The 18,794-nt window shown below is 44.2% G+C and overlaps 1 protein-coding gene across 12 annotated transcripts in view; it reads left to right on the top strand.

The window, feature by feature from the left end:
- ACC (acetyl-CoA carboxylase) overlaps positions 1-18,794 on the top strand; it is a 98,914-nt gene that overhangs the window by 67,587 nt on the left and 12,533 nt on the right. For 10 of the 12 annotated variants that reach the window (XM_075674908.1, XM_075674910.1, XM_075674909.1 and 7 more), the window contains 15 exons: positions 223-360; positions 1,177-1,254; positions 2,122-2,211; positions 5,233-5,301; positions 6,854-6,945; positions 9,997-10,062; positions 11,959-12,229; positions 13,123-13,263; positions 14,264-14,395; positions 15,276-15,413; positions 15,535-15,655; positions 15,744-15,841; positions 16,355-16,465; positions 16,928-17,071; positions 18,472-18,592. In XM_075674908.1, coding sequence (XP_075531023.1) covers positions 223-360; positions 1,177-1,254; positions 2,122-2,211; positions 5,233-5,301; positions 6,854-6,945; positions 9,997-10,062; positions 11,959-12,229; positions 13,123-13,263; positions 14,264-14,395; positions 15,276-15,413; positions 15,535-15,655; positions 15,744-15,841; positions 16,355-16,465; positions 16,928-17,071; positions 18,472-18,592 — 1,810 coding nt within the window. The remainder of the gene's footprint in view (positions 1-222; positions 361-1,176; positions 1,255-2,121; positions 2,212-5,232; positions 5,302-6,853; positions 6,946-9,996; positions 10,063-11,958; positions 12,230-13,122; positions 13,264-14,263; positions 14,396-15,275; positions 15,414-15,534; positions 15,656-15,743; positions 15,842-16,354; positions 16,466-16,927; positions 17,072-18,471; positions 18,593-18,794) is intronic. The other 2 variants (XM_075674911.1, XM_075674912.1) reach the window with 1 other exon arrangement.

Genomic DNA, 18,794 nt, shown 5'->3' with positions numbered 1-18,794 from the left:
AGAACTAAGTTTGAGAAAATACTTGTGCTGCTTCTTGTAATATCTCTCTGTCTCTCTCTTCTTGCCTGCTCAGTGCATACTCATTCTGTTGACGAGGAGCTTGGACCTCCTTATTTGCCCCGTGGCTTGAGTGCTTGCCACGAAATGCCACTGTTGCAGTATTTGATGTGGGCCTCTAGACGTCGCCTAGATCTGCAAAACATTGTTTTTCTTGATCTGTAGTATGTCGAAGACTGCATCTACAGGCACCTGGAGCCGGCACTGGCATTCCAGCTGGAGATCAATCGATTGCGCAACTACGACCTCGAGGCCATTCCCACTTCCAATCTCAAGATGCACCTCTACCTCGGCAAGGCCAAGGTGCGTCGTGTTCTCGCGAACTGAAACTGATCTCCAGCTTGCTGTCATAACTCTGTGAGCCCCCCTTGAGGTCATATTTTGCAATTATTGGCATAGTGGCATTAAGTTACAAAGGGTGTTAAGAAAGAGAAAATTAAATGACATCATAAAAAATACTCCTCACTCTGCCAAGAAAAAGTTTGCATTGTTAAATCTGTGCCTACAAAGCTTGAGAGTGCCACAAGTCATTTTGTTATGGTCAGGATACGAATCGATACGATCAGAACTCGGAATTAATGATGGATTCGATTTATTTTGGCTGCTGCCTGTGGTGAACTTAAATGCTTTATTTCTGTCTTCTAAATATGAATTGCACCTTTGGCACGAAATCACAATTCCTTTCTTAAGTGTATGAATTAGTAAAATTATATTTGATTTCCTCAACCATTGGCAGTATTTCCAGTCCAGATACTATGTCTGGAGTTGCTGCGCTTCGGATACCAACATGAAAACATTGCTCAACATCTAGCACCCACTTTATTTTTTGAGTGTCGTGCAGCACACTGTAGTACTAAAGAAGAAAAAAAACACCGTGCCTACTTCTTGCCGGCTGTCACTGTGGTCACATGTTCCTGTCTTGAAGGCCTTTCTTTTTTTTACCAAGCTATGGTTGCAGCCTTGATTGGACACACTTTAGAGTTCTCACAGTTGATTCCGCAGCTTCTGAAGTGCACACTTTTTTGTACCCCTGTGTTTCTAGAACAAAAGTTTCAGGTTGAACTCTTTGCACTTTTTGAAACTTTGTCATGCCTTTTTTCGTTGGTGTTGTCATCACAGGTTCCCAAGGGCCAGGAGGTTTCCGACTTCCGATTCTTCATTCGTGCCATCATCAGGCACTCTGATCTTGTCACCAAGGTGAGATATCACTCATAGTGCATTCCTATTCACGAGGGCAGCTACTGTTCAAGCTGTTGTCCTGTGGCTTATGCACCACTATGAAAGGGAACAAGTTATTTGTATTTCGGACCGTTAAATGCCTGGAATGCTTACAGCAAAATGAAAACGTGCTAGGTGGCAATATTTTGAATGCTAAAACTACTTAAACATGATGCTGTGGCTCGGTGGCTGTGGTGCTCTGCTGCCAAGCACAAGGTCATGGGTTCAATTCCCGGCCACTGAGGCCACATTCTAATTGGGGCCGGATGCAGAAACATTTTGGTCGCACGCTTTGGGGGTGTGTTTAGGGACCCTAGCACTATGGTGTCCTTGTAGCACCAGTGTGACTTCTGGACATTAAATGCAAACAGTCGATCAATCAATCAATCTGATCTGAAGCACTCAAACACATGTCAACTCTCAGTTCAGATGGAACTCACACTACACATCAACACGTAATGTTCCAACTCCCAATTCAGTAAGTCAATCAGTCAATAAATCAAACTACTCGTAGCACATGTCGAGTGGTGTCTCAACTATCAATGAGTCGGTCAATCAATCAAACAGAACCATTTACAGTACATATGAATGAGTGGTATTTCAACTCTCAGTTAAATTCGAACTTGCACCACATGTTAACAAGTAATGTTCTAACTCTCAGTTGAATTAATCAGTCAAACTACTTACAACACATATTGCATTACTGTATCTTATAACTATCGATTCCACAGTAGTTGTTTGCTGATCAACAATGCTTTTCCTTTCATGGTGGGGTGCCTTCTATGCAATGAAATTTGGGCATTGGTATGGCGAGTTAAGCAAGAGGTCGTTTCTTCTACGTTGTAGGAAGCTTCATACGAGTATCTCCAGAATGAGGGAGAGCGTCTTCTGCTTGAAGCAATGGACGAGCTCGAAGTTGCCTTCACTCATCCAGTGGTGAGTACAACCTCCAGTGAAATGTCCTGGCATTGCTGCATCTGTTGGGCTGGCTTGCTGGAAACTCTACTAAGAAAAGTTACACAGCTCTTATTGTATGTGCCGCTAGATTGAAATTGCAGTTAAAATCCTTGAAGGAATGCTTGCTACAAGTTAAGTGCACAGTTTTTGCCTCATGTGCTTCCAGCTAAATGTCTTAGAGTGGTGTGAATGTTTGAAAGCTTCAAATAGGGAAATGTAGAATCAAGTTACTGCTATTCGCCATGTATATATTTTGAAACTTTTCTAATAGTTCTATGATTGACTAGCAGAATAAAAAGTAAAAAGAGGTTTATTCCCCTACTGAGTTGAGAACTAGTGGACCAGTAAGCACAATTGTAAAGCTATCTCAAAGGCATGTGTCGTGTTCCACAACTATTGGAAAGTTATTTGCAAAACTATGTCTGATTTGCACTTTGTACGAATACTGTCGCTACATTCTTTGATCCGTGTTTGATTCATTGCCATCATTATTTTATTAGATTTGATTCGGTATGAAAACCTTCATTCGCATGCTTTTGAAATGTTCTGTTGCTGCTTGGGGTTTTGAGCTTGTAATGCAGAAACGTCAAATCTTCTGTTCCTAAAGTTTGAGCCTGGAACATAACTTCACGAGCTCTCGTATTTCAGCCTAAGGCTGAGCATTCGTTCGTTGGATAGAGTTTCTGATGAAAATTACTGGACGGAACTCCATTGCTGCATTCGTTTAGCCACCATGGTAACGACATTGCAGTGACCGCATTGAGATCCTATGGATCTCCTATGGACATTCACTGCCAAGACATGGATATACCATGTGTCTAATACCTCCTGTGGATGTCGCTCGCATGACCATTCGGCCGCACTTTCTTGCATGTCTGCGAGGGATGTTGTGGGGTCTCGCTGTGTACATTTTACGGACGTATGCCAGGGCCTTTTGTGCACCAAGTTTGCCATAATGTCAATTACGGTCGCAGCAGAGATGCAACAGGCACAGCGTCCATGCATCAAGAACTGATACATTCTGTGCACATGTCTTGCACGCGCGCACGTACGTGCAGAAGTGCAGAATACTCCGCATTCTTCTATGCCTCCCGCCAAGCACAAGCGCCTTATTGAATTAAAGTTTTCAAAACTGCGCCAGAAAATTTGTAAAGTGCTACGTACGCAGGAGCTGCAGACGTGATAGCTTCGGATTGTGATTTGAACGCACGAGAAAACATAATTCTGTTACCCGAAAAGTCAAAGACAAAGCTGCCATTGGAGGATAAATATCCGCCTGTGTGCCAAAAGAGGTCCATGTAGGATAACTGTAGGACATCCAAAACAGGTCCAAGTGCAGTGTCCTTTGGACATTCGTAATACAATATCTGAAACTGGATGTCCGGCCGATGTCCTATTTGTATCCAAAATGGTGCATGGACATTAGGATATGATTCGGATGTTCTATGGACGAAGTGTTTTCACAGGGATGAATTTGTTTCATCTTCGTGTTTGTGGCTTTATACATTCCTGTTGCTTTATTTACTATGCTTTATCTGACTATTGGCCTAAATTTCTGAGCAGTCACGTTTTTATAAAGGTTGTGTCTATCTGTACATTATATGCGTCAACCAAAAATGGCCATCTGTAAAGTATGACGGCCATGCCAGTTCTGGCAGAGGTGTGAATAGCCATGTTTGTAGATTGACATTTTGGCTTGTTGGTACGGCTCCATGGTAAAATAAAGGTAGCGCGAAACAACAAGAACAGAGACATAATTTGGATGAGTTGGTACATTTCCATAGTAGAGCGAAAGTAGTGCAAAACAAGGACAGATCTGACCTGATCTTTTTTCATTTTGATGCCAGTTCTGTGTCATTTTTTTCCCTTTTGTGTTTTGGTCTTTTTCGGATTTTCACCTGTAAGTAGGTTTTAAGTTCTGGCGACTATGCAGTTAGTTCTGCTTGCTTTTATATTCTTGTTTCTTTGACTAAACCTTGAGTCGCAAGTAAGTGCTTGTGGTGGTCCATTCTAGGTCTCTGTCCTTGTTTTTTCACACTACCTTCACTTCACCATGTTTGTAAAGCATGCCAAACTCAGTCATGAAGAGGCAAGAACATTTAATGACCGCATTTCACACGAGCACTGAGACTGACCAAGAAGTGTACTCACATACCTGCAGAGCTGTTTATGACGTGGTTGGGGTGATTTAAGCTCTTGTTTCGGCTGACTGGTGTGCCCCTTGTACAAGACCTGATGTAATGTAACCTAAACCTTTTGCACACAACTTATGAGCGCTGTTCCTGGTGCAGTCATTGTCTTAGATAGCCATTTCTAGTTGACCCGCACGACATTGTACAGATAGACATAGTCTATAGACTATAGAAAGACCATTCTATAGTGAATAAATGCAGGAAGCACTCTGCGCACGTGCATGATCATTGCAAATTATTGCACTTTTAATGCAATATTTTCTTGAATGGTGATCAATTTGCAAAGTCGCAAAGCCGTTCGAAGCCATAAGGAAGAAGTTTTAGGCAAGTCTATGTGCAGCTCATCATTCCCGTGGACACCAGTACCAGACTTACCTCTAGTAATTTTTGTACAAAACTTGGTTTCGCTACAGTGTGAAAATTTACATGTGCCCTCAAGTATGTTGTGTTGATATGTAAATGCACCAAGCAGTCTCCAATAGAGAGAGGACGCCTCTGAAAATTGGTTCTGCCATTCACCTTGAGTCAATTCCTACCGAGAAATAGTGCTTGCCAAAGTCAATTATACATTCTGTGCGCCTGCTCATTAATAAAGTGTCATTCATTTGCATGTGTAATTGCTCCTGGTGACTGCTGATGACAGAACAAACGCCTTTCCTGATTGATGTTTCAGCTTTAGTGTCTGTTTCTATAAAATGTGGGGAAGAGTATATTGATTGGAGTAGTATGTGTAAGCGTATGCTGCTATTAAAAACGAGGTTTGTTTAACGACTGAGCCTCACTACATTGCTGCATCCCGCTTTTGCAGGCCAAGAGGACTGACTGCAACCACATTTTCCTCAACTTCGTGCCCAAGGTCACCATGGACCCGGCCAGGGTATGTACAATTCGCAGTGGATTCAGAGGGCCCCATTGTTGTAGGCCGTGCCAGATTCAAACCAAACTGCGGTGTTAAAAGACTTGCATTTTTTGAAAGACCGAGCTCTGCAAAAAGGCCGTGAGCGTTCGCTGTGGTGCACTGAAAGCACACGACACAGTGCTCGATTTCATGTTTGATCCAGCATATCGCCTGTCATACCAAAAGTCGCATCCAGTAAGCCTCTGACATGTCCTCTGAGATCATGACATGTTGGAACAGACATCTCTCGGACCCATGACACATAGTATCAGTCACCGCATTTTACTAGGCAGTTTGTTTAGCGTATGCTATAAAACAGTGGGTCGTCACTGCATGTGCCCAGAACACTAAACAACCCAGCGTATAGCGTACACATATGCGCAGAACGCTAAACGACCCATAGCGTATAGTGTACACACGCTATTTCTCAGATTTAGTGTTAGCATCTTTGCGTGGTTTGCGTGAAATGTGGCGGCGGTACCGGCTGCCCGCTTCAAATTAAATTTGGCGTTGCTTTTGTAAAATGCACTTCCTTCGTAGCAAATGACTGTGTAAATGGCTTTCACTTAGTCTCAGGTCGCTTCGATGACAGAGTATTATGGATAACCTTGTGGTGTTTTCGAGATTGCTTCTCGTTTCGAACGAGTTGAAGCCTAATGAACGAAACATTCGAAATGTCAACGCCGCCTATCGCTACAGTCGGAAGATAGCCGTAACGATGGCATATGGCCTCTGAGATCCGAATATCTCGCAGGCCAACTAAAACTGTAAAAATCATGCGCTGCTTACCGTACACTATCCTATAGCGTATGCGTAAGCTAAACTAAAACTGTCTACTATGTCTCTCCTGCTTAACACATCTGTCTGCAGTACTCCCTGCAATCGTGTTCACATGTGAACTATGCAGAAGTTACGGACCGCTTAGAGAACAATGGAACGAAAAATGTTAGGCATAACATTAAGAGACAGGAAGAGAGCACTGTTGATGGGAGAGCAAACGGGGATATCCGACATTCTAGTTGACATTAGGAGAAAATAAATGGAGCTTGGCAGGCCATGTAATGCATAGGTTAGATAACTGGTGGACCTATAGAATTGCAGAATAGTTGCCAAGGGAAGGTAAGCGCAGTCGAAGACGGTGGAAAATTAGGTTACATGATGAAATTGGGAAATCTTCAGGTGCAATTTGGAATCGGCTGGCACAAAACAGGGGTAATTGGAGATCACTGGGAGAGGTCTTTGTCCTGCAGTGGACATTAAATTGGCTGCTGATGCTGCTCGTGATGTTGAATTTAGTAGCACATCTAGCCGAGTTGTACCATAAGTCAAACTAGTTATGATGGATGCAGTTGCTTAGGTACTACTGTTCTTTAATTCATAGTTTTGCTGTTGCTGTGTTTATGTGATGCAGACATGGCCTCAGTGGTCAGCTAGGTTCTGCCTGATTACAGGTTCCAGTCAGCAGCCCATGGTGTTTTTAAATGTGCTAGGAATGATGTTTGCATATGCCAATGCTTTTTTCACATTGCAGATTGCCGAGAATGTCAGGGACATGGTGATGAGGTATGGGCCTCGACTATGGAAGCTCCGCGTCCTCCAGGCCGAGATCAAGATGACAATTCGGTGAGTGGGAGCAATTTTGGATGCTGTTTGGTGCACTGGGTGCAAAATGGAATGAAATCTGTCAAGTTGAAAGTTGCTGACCTTATTAGGCCACAGTATTTCTGGTAGCTTCCAGCATCTGTGCTAGTGTGATGGCTGCGTATTTATGCTAATGCATTCAAGCTTGTCCTGTAGCTATTAAGCATTTCGTATGGCAACGCTTACGATAAAGTTCTAACACATCAGCTGTTTTTTTATTCTGACCTGATTTGTGAGAATGCTTGCCTAGATAAACCGGGACTAGTTCGTAGCACTAGCGCAAAGCCAAAGAAAAGAATAGTGCATGCCGCACATTTTGCATGGAATTCTGGTTTTGATTCTGCAGTGTATTTTGTTATTAGAGAGTTTTAGAATTGGGGGCCCAAGCGGCTTGGGGACCCAAGAAAATTGCGCGCCACAAGTGCGCATGCGCAGAACCCAAGCCAGTCTTGGGTTCTTGCGTTCGCGTTAACCCAAGACCCAAGAATCGAAAACTAGCGTGGGCCCCCAAGCCGTCTTGGGCCGCCCTCGCGGGTGACAGTGATGACGTACAGCAGATGGTCGCAGAGCAAACTTTATTTACTTCAACTGATTTTCGCCATTTCACGCGAGTGAACTCAGTTTTTTCGCAGCGCGACACAAGAAAACACCAACTAAGAGCACTTCGCTTCGATTGGCTTTGCTTGGCTTAGAATCGCACACTTAATTTGTAATACTAACCGGTACTAACACAATGATTACGTTTCTTACATTGTTCGCTCTTTTTGCTCAAAAATGCATTGTTAGTTTTCACTTGTAAGAAAAAAGGTTCCTTCTTTTTTTTTTTTTTTACTTTCAAGCACCTGTCTATTTTCCACACTGCGGCGCCCCGAGCGCTCAACCCAACGCTGTCTGCGTTCGACCCAATCCTCAAACTCTGCTGCTCATCTAAACCCAAGAGCAACCGACGCAACGCGGCTTGGGGGCCCAGTGCCTTGCGCCCCCAATTCTAAAGCTCTCTATTCTCTTTTTTCTGTTCTTGCTGTTGGCTGGTGTGATAGTTGTATGTCCTGTGTATTGTGGTGCATGCGCCTTTTTGGAATAACTTGGAAAGGGGAAAAATTTCTCTGCCACTAGAATGTCAGCTGTACTTAAAGCGATAAGAGGAGAACTTAGTGTAATGCTCAAATTACATGCTTGGCCTTTCTACCAGTATGCTGGCTTGTATAGTTTGTTTGCTGATGTTTGTACAGTTGTCTTTCATTTAAGCTACAAATCTGATGTCCTGCAGTCAGTCCAGTTGAAAGTGTAACAGGTAGATTGAAAATGATGAAAGGAACACATACGAAATTAACAGTGTAGTGTACAGAGAACAATTATGTTCATGGCTCCATGCTTGTGTTGTTTGTAAGTGCACACCTGATGATGGCACTTTAGATAGAGGTTCCTTCTCTTCACATAAAACACTCTATTTTATGCAATCCGTTCCTAAATTTTAAAACTTTAAGGTTTAGTGAGCCTTAGGGCCATGTAGAATAGCTATTTCAACTAGTAATTTCAAGACATTATTATGCATCACGTTTCTGTCCATTTCTGGAAAGATGATTTTATCACCCAGCCATATCAGATACTCTACAGGGCCATCGCATAATTTCTTATCCACTGGTTCTCAAGCTATACAACTTGGGCCAGGAAAGCCGCAAAACCTGTAGGCATGTTCGATATGCAAAGAACTTCGTTTGTGAAGTCAAAAAGCTTTATGATGTTTTCTACTAGGAGCCATTTGGTTCTCACAAAAGACCCGCTGGAAAAATCATGTTGCCCACGGATTGTTTACATACTAGGCTCCAAGCAGAGACCTTGGAGAATCCAGCTAGTATAAATGATACCTGAATCAGCATCAAAATGACTTGTTTAAAGGGCACGCAGCTTCGAACAGTGTGACTGAACAGGTTGCGAACGCAGATCACAGCGTAGACCAGCACTTGGCAACTGTCACTGCAAGAGAAAAGCCGCTGTAAAACTGTCTCTTGCTCGAATTACTGCATATTTAACCCTACCATTTATACTCCGAACCAGACATGTGGCAGCATGCCAAATGTTCTATTATTAGGCTCTCTTCTTATCCTTCACTCTCCTAGTGGGCATAATGCAATGAAGGTGATAGGAACATAATACAAAAATGCACACGTATACTTAGTTAAATTTCTTAGATTTAGATGCACATTAGGTTGCCGTTATCCCTCAAGAGAAAAGTATACAATAGCTGTGTCTTACCAGTACTCACCTACGGGGCAGAAACCTGGAGGCTTACGAAAAGGGTTCTACTCAAATTGAGGACGACACAACGAGCTATGGAAAGAAGAATGATAGGTGTAACGTTAAGGGATAAGAAAAGAGCAGATTGGGTGAGGGAACAAACGCGAGTTCATGACATCTTAGTTGAAATCAAGAAAAAGAAATGGGCATGGGCAGGACATGTAATGAGGAGGGAAGATAACCGATGGTCATTAAGGGTTACGGACTGGATCCCAAGGGAAGGGAAGCGTAGCAGGGGGCGGCAGAAAGTTAGGTGGGCGGATGAGATTAAGAAGTTTGCAGGGACGGCATGGCCACAATTAGTACATGACCGGGGTTGTTGGAGAAACATGGGAGAGGCCTTTGCCCTGCAGTGGGCGTAACCAGGCTGATGATGATGATGATGATGATGAGATGCACATTAAGGACCATACGCCGTCAAAATTAATGTGGAGGCCCACATACTAAGGCGTGTGTTGCTTTTGGGCATTTAGACCTCCTTGATTGATTTTGAGCCCAGAAATGTATTTTTTTTTTTTACATTCGACAGCATTGTTCGCTTTAGAGTATACAGCGCTTTGTTGTTGCTAAGTGTGCCTTGTTGCTAGGCTTGGCTTGTAAACTTGTACAGCGGCATCTTGTTGCCTTTGACCTTTGCCTTCCTTGCCTCCCCCCCCATCCTGCTTGACCTCTGCCCCTGCGCATGCTTGCGGCCGCTGCATGGTATTGGGGGCGCATGATTGGCCCGTTGTAAAGAGGCATTGACGCCAGCTCCACGCCCAGCCGCATGGTTTTCACCGAGGACTTGTCTGGGCCTGGCGTGTAAGTGCAAAGAAAATGGCGGCAAAAAATTGTCTCTGGAGAGAGGCCACACCCGCGTTGATGACGGGAGAGGCTGCGTTCTGCTTCAGCCTCTTTTGAGGATTAGTTTATCCATCGGCGCGCTGCGCTAGTTGTTTCGCTGTGCGTCAGAAGCTCTGCAGCCATGCCAGTAAGTTTTCATTTTTTTTTTCCCCCGCTAAAATAAAAACGAAAGCTTCTTTTCGCTTGTCACATCCTCGATGCGTGTTCCCTGACGGTGGCATGTGACTTCGGGAAGTGGATAGGGCACTGTATGAAAATGAGGGGATTCTTAAAAGAAGGTGACACAGAATGCAGCCCCAATTTTTTTTCTCCACCTGCATGTTTGCATTGGTAACCACACAGTGCTTTCCATCAGTGTTCTACTAATGAGACTAAATTCGATCTAGTTTAGTCTCATTATCTTTGAGAGAAGTTCTCAAGCATATAAGCTACTAGCAATAATAGAAGTAAGCATGAGGGACCTGGGGTATGGCAGTGGGTGATAAAAGAAAGCACAAGCACAGACATGCCTGCCGATGTTGCCTCATATTTTATAAAGCTTGCACTCATCTACCCAGCAAATTTATTGCATGCATTAGGGAAGCTGCATACCCAGGCATACATGATGTGTTCTCATTAAACGAGAGAGAGCTTAAGTTACGGAGACTTATGAGTGCTATAATCCATTTCACACCCGAGTAGGTAAACTTGCAGAAGCTAGGCAACTAATACAGTCAAAGAAGTCCCGCTTTGTGAGTTTCACAGTGCATTTGTCAGATCTGCGATGCTTCCTGCAGAATAACTACTTGATATATCACTATTGCAACTTGTAAACAGTAAACACAAGGTTATGTCAAATCACACATTATTTGGTCACTTTTATGCTTCCAGTATGCAACATACTATGTTTTGGGCCGGTGTAACGCAAAAGTGTTCCAATCTGTTTTTAATTCCAAATCGGCCATTAGTCCACCCTGATAAGTCAAAATGGCTAGGGCTCCGCCCTGCCCGGTACTTCCAAGTCAGGGATGGCATGCGTGTTATCAGCGTGACATAGCATTCTCGACAGGAAAGTAGGGAGTGCAGCGTTTTCAAGAAAGGAAACGCAAGCAATGCTGACAACGATTATCGTTGTGGGACAAATATACACCCCAAAGGGCGCAGCTGTTTTGAGAGTGAAGTCTGTCTCATTTTGAACACTTCACACTCTTTTTGGAGTTCTCCTGTACCCCCAAAGCCTGCTTTTGGCTCCCTTGCCAAGATGGTTGTGTTGTGCCCATTTGACTCCCTTGCAATGAGAAGGTAAGTTAGTACGAACACCATTAAAGGAAGATGCACTCGGAAAAAAATTAAACACCCTTTAGGAATTTGTCCTACAGTGATAATCGTCATCAAGGTTGCACATATTTTCTTATATGTGGAGCCAGTACTTTGCATGCACAGCTCATACTTTGCTGCCAGGACCAGGATGCACAGTGAGCCTTAGTCTTCTGGACAGGAAAGTACTGAATGTAGACTAATACATTGAGGAAGTGCACTGAAGGTTGATGATGATTAATGTTGTTAGTACAAGATAAAATCTAAAGATCACAAGACTTTTTTAGAGTGTAAACTTACTGCCAAAGGCAAATCATCTTGTTAAGCAGTCAGTACTGGACTTAGACTGTATCCTTGTTTATCTCTAGTTCTCTTGCACTTAAGTATGCATAGGAATGCCAGTGTGGAGACTGCACGGTGGTGGCGGTAATGCACAGCAACAGTAAATTTTAAAGAACAACTTTTCGTTGCTGTTTATGACTGACAGTGATGCACTCTCTCTCCTTTCCTCAAACCACCGTCGTTCCCCCCCTCTCCCTTGCTCTGGTTTCTCGACAGGCCTAGCCTGAATGGCAAGCTCGTGCCCATCCGCCTGTTCCTGGCCAACGAGAGCGGCTACTACCTGGACATTTCCCTGTACAAGGAACGCCTGGACCCCGAGACGGGCCTGATGCAGTTTGAGGCGTGGGGACCCCACCGCCAGGGACCGCTGCATGGCCTGCCAATCTCCACGCCGTACCTCACCAAGGACTACCTGCAGCAGAAGCGGTTCCAGGCCCAGTCCAATGGCACCACCTACGTCTACGACTTTCCCGACATGTTCCGGCAGGTCGGTGTCTCTGTAGATTCGTTGTCTCTGGGCTACCTCTTTCTGCCTCTCTCTACAGTCATGAACATATAAGAGGTCAACAACACATTACAATGTAGAACAGCTTCCTCAAGTAATAACTTGAGCACACAATCTTTCACCACTACTTATTTATTTGCCATGGATGATATTGGTCTTCCACTAAGCATGCAAGTGAAAATCGTGCTGATATTACACATACCAGCGAAAGCAGAAATGAAAGGATGCATTCTAGTTAGCCCTAACTTGTCTGTGCTATATTTAAATTGTCCATAATAGTACATTGTTTATTTGCCTATTTTGATACTGAATACTTGTCAGCCAGGATAATGTTAGAGATTGGGTTCCTTGCCACAAAATTCATACTGCTGTATGTCGGTTGCACAAGGCAGTTATTGAACACTTGTGTTATGGAACATGTTTGCTATGTGCTGCAGTGGTAAATGGCCGTGAAGTTGTGCTGCTGAGAGCGACAAGGTCACGGGCCACGAGAGGTGGCAGGATCGATACCCACTTGTGGGTACAACATTTGAATTGGGGAAGAAAGCAAAAATGCTCATGCACCTAAATTTAAGTACGACAGATCAAATTGAACACCCCCCCCCCCCTACTACATCTCTCGCAACTGCAGTGTTCCTTTAAGATGTTAGACTCATCCACCCGCTTAATCAATCAATCAATCAATCAATCAATCGGTTGGTTGGTCAGTTGGTCTTCGAGAGTGGTTAGGTCTCGTGGCATAGTAGTAATGTGGAGTCCCAAATGACTTGCAGCGCTGTCATTGTAACGAGTGCATGCCATTCTGACACTGTTGGATATTGCTCATGTGCCGTGCCCCCTTGTTTTTCACTTTTTTTTTTCTTTACTACTTGTAGGCCCTGATCAGGCTCTGGGAGGAGCATGTTGAGATGCGTCCGGGCCAGGACATTCCAGAATCATTGCTGAGCTGTGTTGAGCTGGTGATGGACTCGCAGGGACGGCTCGTCGAACAGAAGCGGCTACCCGGCGAGAATGACGTACGTAACATGCTGTGACCGCCACGGTTTGGCTGATGTGGCAAATTGGGTGCATTGGTGCTACATTCCGAACAAAATGAGCTCAGGACAGAGTGAGGTCCAGCGCTACTTAATCCAGTTCAGCTGCTGCAGTGAAATGATCAAAGCTGGTTGTGACAGCTCTGCAATCCTCTCATCTTAGTGGCTTAGTTCACGTAGAGTACACGAACTACACCACCAATATCTACGCATAATCTAGCAGTTATGAATCTTGTCACTTGCCAAACAATGACGAAATTTACATCTCATTACCCTTAGGAGTGCCTTGTTCACAATACGCGAAAATCACCGGTGAAACAACTTAAGTGCTCTCAAAACAGTGATGGAATGGCTACGAAGCCGTGATGACACATTTCAGTCTGTTGCCAAGATGTTCGTGTCTAGGTGCTTGTTCAGTCCATGACAAGTTGTTTAATTGCTATATTGCTGTTTTACCTGGCCAGAGAGTTCTTAGTTCAGACCCTTGACTACATCTGCCTGGTAATAGTGATGACCACAGAGCAGTACACTGCTGGCCATTCATGAGCTGTGATGGGAAGAGGGCAGTCACTTTCAAGCTGAAGCAAATTTGAATTAATTTAGCTTGTGAATCTGGGAGTGATCCTACCGATTGTGAAAAGGACGTCGAGAGGCCAGGCCTCGGCACTCTGTATACTAGGAGTTCAGAGACTTCTTCCCGGCCTGGAAACGCAGCTCTCTCCTTGTCTCACAGGAGATGTTCTTCAGCTATGACATCTGCTTTTCAAGGAGCCCACACGGGTTCCCCATTCCAGTGATTCGTGACCCCATCATATTCCAAGGACTGTCTTAATTGATGTCTTGAGACCCTGACAGGTGTCACGTCTTGAATGCAGGTAGTTGTAATGTAGCTGTCACCAGCTTTATTGCGACGTCAATGTGTAAGTGCAAGCGAGACGTGCCACATTTCTAAACGCACTCTCGCGCGTTCTCATTTAAACAGGTTGGCATGGTAGCCTGGCGCATGACACTAGTGACGCCCGAGTACCCGGAGGGCCGTGACATCATTGTCATTGCCAATGACATCACATTCCTTCTCGGCACCTTTGGACCTCAGGAGGACATCCTCTTCTTTGTGAGTTCTTTGATGTGGCTAATAGGTACTGTGTCTGACTTGGAAGTGGCCCCAGAAACACAGTTTTGGTTGCTATAAGTAAATTTATGCACTTGTTAGGCCCTGCAGTCAGTTTAACATTATTGTGCTGAATATTACTCCCCTACAGGCACTGAAAAACCTGCAACTTGTCTTGCCAGAACAATTTGGGAGAGGAACAGTAGAATATAAAACCTTAGAGTGTTAGCCTCTATTCTATGTGGCCAGTGCCAAATTATGATGCTGGTGAAACAAGTTGATGTGGAATGAGTGAAAGGTGGGCAAATTGATTCGGGTTGATAGCTATGCCTGCACAGTTTGACGTAACACAGACGAAACAAGAGACGAAGGAAATAGACAGGACATGGGCTGTACTCACAACAAAACTTTTTATTGAAAGTAAGCGCTTATATATAATATGGCCAGAGGCAACAGCATGTAAGAAGAAAGATAAATTGCAAAGGTAGATTGACAAATCCAAGTGATAGCAAAACAGTGACAGCATGGTAAAGTAGACGCATAAAGACCAAAAAGAAACAAAAGTAAGGAGCCCAACCATTTCGCTACAAAGTTACACATGTGTTACTTAAGTAAACCAATTCCTTTTTCCATTAGGGTTAGAGTACCCTGACTAATTTGTCTCGTAATTGGTTTGTATGAAACACTTCAGTTCTCTCGTTCGTTACGATGAGGTGTGTGATTAAGTATGGGGTTGGGGGGTGGTATGTGGATCAACGAGCCCGGCTGAAGAACTTGCAGTCCTGCTCAAAAGCTTCCTTGGGACATTTTGGCGCATGATTACCCACCGTGTGAGTCACTGTGCTAATGCTTGTTTCTTGCTTTCTTTTTTCTAAACGGGCAGAAAGCATCTGAGAGGGCCAGAGCGCTGGGAATTCCGCGGCTCTACATTTCGGCGAACAGCGGCGCCAGGATTGGGCTCGCGGAGGAACTCAAGCACCTCTTCAACATCGCGTGGGTCGACCCTGACATCCCCGACAAGGTGAGGAAAGCATCCTCGAAGTTTTCGATGGTTGCAGCACAATTATGTCACCTGCCGTGTGTTCCTTGAACACTTTACCAAAGCCACGGCATTCGCCTTACCCCTCTTGCTTTGCACTTAGGGTTACCGGTACCTCTACCTGACGCCAGAGAACTTCAAGAAAGTCAGCGCCTTGAACTCTGTCAACGCAGAGCTTATCGACGACGAAGGCGAGAAGCGGTACAAGATAACCAACATCATCGGTTAGTTGTTTTGCTTCTGGTGCCGGTATTGAATGATCTGTGAAAAGTAGTTCTGCGAGTTCAATGCGGAGTCTTGTTCTGCTCACAGGCAAGGTGGACGGACTTGGCGTTGAGAACCTGAAGTACGCTGGGCTCATTGCTGGAGAGACATCGCAGGCTTATGAAGAGATTGTCACCATCAGTTTGGTGAGCTCACATGCTTTTCTTTCTAGCTGTGATCCACATTTAGATGGGGGCGGAATACAAAAACGCAAGTGTACCATGCTTTGGCTGTGCATTTAACATTTCCAGGTGGTCAAATTTAATGTGTAGCCCTTCGCTGCAGCATTCCTGTGCAGTTTCGGAACATTTAACCCTACAATTTAATTTAATTTAGATATTGCATCACAGTTAGTTAGAAAAACTTATTGTACAATGATTTCATTAGCTTTCCAACGTTCAAGGCAAGGTTTGCGTATCCCTTCGGCTTTAGCAGGTTGGCCTTATTTGTGCATAGACATTGATCCAAGATGCAACTGCCTTGTGTGTCAAACTCCGCAGCCAGGATACATTTACTTATATACATTTACTTATTTGCTTATATTTATTGGATACATTTAGGTCTAGTCATTACAAGTTTTGCATATAATGAAAAAAAAAGTTGGGAAGTTCTTGGGAATCGTAAGCCGTGAACGCTGTTTTCTTGCACGACATGCATAGGTGACGTGTCGAGCCATCGGCATCGGAGCCTATTTGGTTCGTCTGGGACAGCGCGTCATCCAGCTGGAAAACTCGCACATCATTCTCACTGGTGCCGGAGCCCTGAACAAGGTTAGTCACTTAACATACACGATAATCTTTGTACCAAAGCAGTTGCTCATGGAATACATGGCTTCGATCATGTTTTGCTATGAATACGTAAAGAGCTTGACTGCACCATAATAAATACTGATCCTACTGGACATAGGTACTTGTGGCATTCAATGTCACTGTTCTGTTGGCACGTTCAGGACTGTCACTAGCAGTCTGAAATCTTGTTTGAATTAGTTTTGTTTGCTTCGGTAAGTGGAATTGTTTGAATGGCATGCCATCTTTGCAGATCATCGCATGTTTGCGCCGCTATTTTGTAAGCGCAGCACTGAAAGCCTCTTAAGACATTCAAAACATTGATCTGTACAGAGTAAATAGCATGGAAAAGAATACAGAAATTGAGTGTGTGCAGAAAATAGATGAGATTGGGATGACTGTGAATGAGACTTGGAACTAATGTGCTACCTTTTCTTGCCCTTTCAGCTGCTGGGTCGCGAAGTGTACACATCCAACAACCAACTGGGAGGTGTGCAGATCATGTACCCGAATGGCGTCTCGCATGTCACCGTACACGACGACCTGGAGGGTACCTATGTGATGCTCAAGTGGCTGTCATACATGCCAAAGGTGTGGTGGGCTTTCCACTCATAGTTACTGCCTACTCAAGGCCTGTCGAGCCATATTATCATGCAGTAAACCAGAGAGAGAGAAAGAAATGGGTAATAGGGTCACCATGGATCGTGTAGCTTATTTACATCCTTTCATAACTGCCAGTTTGTGACACACTGTTTGGTCATAAATGCAGGCAGTGCGTTGTTGAAGCCACTCAAGGAGTGTGGCCATATTGATGTATTGCTTGGTGCATTTTGTGGTTAATAAGCTTAGACCCGTATCATTTTACCAAATCTCATAATAATGAACATGTATCTAAACAATTATTGAATATAATGAAGTAAACTTAAAGTTCTTATCTCTAGTATTAGCATGCAACGACTGTATGCTTATGACGAATATTAGGTATAATGAGGCTACCTTTTTGTTAGGTGCGAGTTCAACATAACAAGGTTTGACTAATATATTGATACAGTGAAATCGCGATAATTAGAAAAATTCAAATTTGTAGGTAAATTGAAGTGCCCTGCTTGTCCCGGCAAAGTCCTGTGCATTTGAGTAGAGAAAAACTCCAGCAAATTCAAGCTCCAATAAATGGCACAACAATGATTTCAAACTAAATTTATCGCTCCCATGGGCTGGTTCTTGGACAAACCCAAGCCAAAGGTCAAGGTTCGATGCATCGCTAGCTCCCATAATGTCGTGTGCCGTAAGAATGACGAGGAAAGACCAGACCCCCCCGCGGTGACTCAAGGTGGAACCGGCGCAAGCAGAGTGGCGGATAGGTCTTCCCTCCTTTCCCGTCCGACTTAAAGAGAGCAGGAAAGATCCCCTGGCGCACGTTCGGTCACATTACCGCGCGCTCACCTATGCCCCCTATTCTAGCATGGCATCGCTCATTTCATCCCCAACATTGGGCACTTGGGAGGACGGTGCGCGTCAAGCCATCACTCTTCTCAGCTCTCCCCCGCATGTTTTCCCTCGCACCCACAGCAAACAGTGTGCAAGGACCAATTTTTGGGCAGCTGGACTTTACGCAGAACCTAGGATACTTCCGGTACATGTTGCCCAGTGCTGATGAAGAAAAGATACTTTTTTCAATCAGAGCTCAGTGACTGTTCTGGTATTGCAAAGCTGTATCGCAGAACTGATCGGGCGCTATACTTAAAGGGGGCTCTCCGTATTTCGAACTCCGTTTTATTCGAATAAATTTCCGGTCCCCTTTTAGTTAGAATTAACCGTTACTGCATATTCAAAACTGCAGCATGTGAATTTAATCTTGCGTCAACTCGTGTGATGTAACTGTTTCTGGCCATGAGTATGAGTTCCGTAAGAAGTCTCTCTAGCTTTCACAGTGCGTTTGCCTGTTAAATGCGAGATGGAGCATAACGGATGCTGATGGCTTTTGCTCGCAGTGTAAAGGGGCCAAGCTTCCTATCGTGGAACCGCTGGACCCCATCGACAGGGATGTGGTGTACACCCCGTCCAAAGTTCCGTACGATCCAAGGTGGCTCCTGGCAGGACGGGACAGTCCAAGTAAGCTCATCTGCCTCTGTCAACTATCCAAGCTGTGCGTCTTATTAGTTCTGTTATCTGTTTATTATCTTTATACTTTCTATCTTCATATTTATCTTTTATATTTATATCTTTATTTTTATATTTTATTAGTTTTATGACCTATTAGTTCAGTAGCATCAATTTTGAAGCATATCGTTCCATTTCAACTCTCTCGATAAAG

Source organism: Dermacentor variabilis, chromosome 11, assembly GCF_050947875.1.
Source record: "Dermacentor variabilis isolate Ectoservices chromosome 11, ASM5094787v1, whole genome shotgun sequence".
Lineage (NCBI taxonomy): Eukaryota > Metazoa > Arthropoda > Arachnida > Ixodida > Ixodidae > Dermacentor > Dermacentor variabilis.
This window is presented reverse-complemented; position numbering and strand designations above follow the sequence as displayed.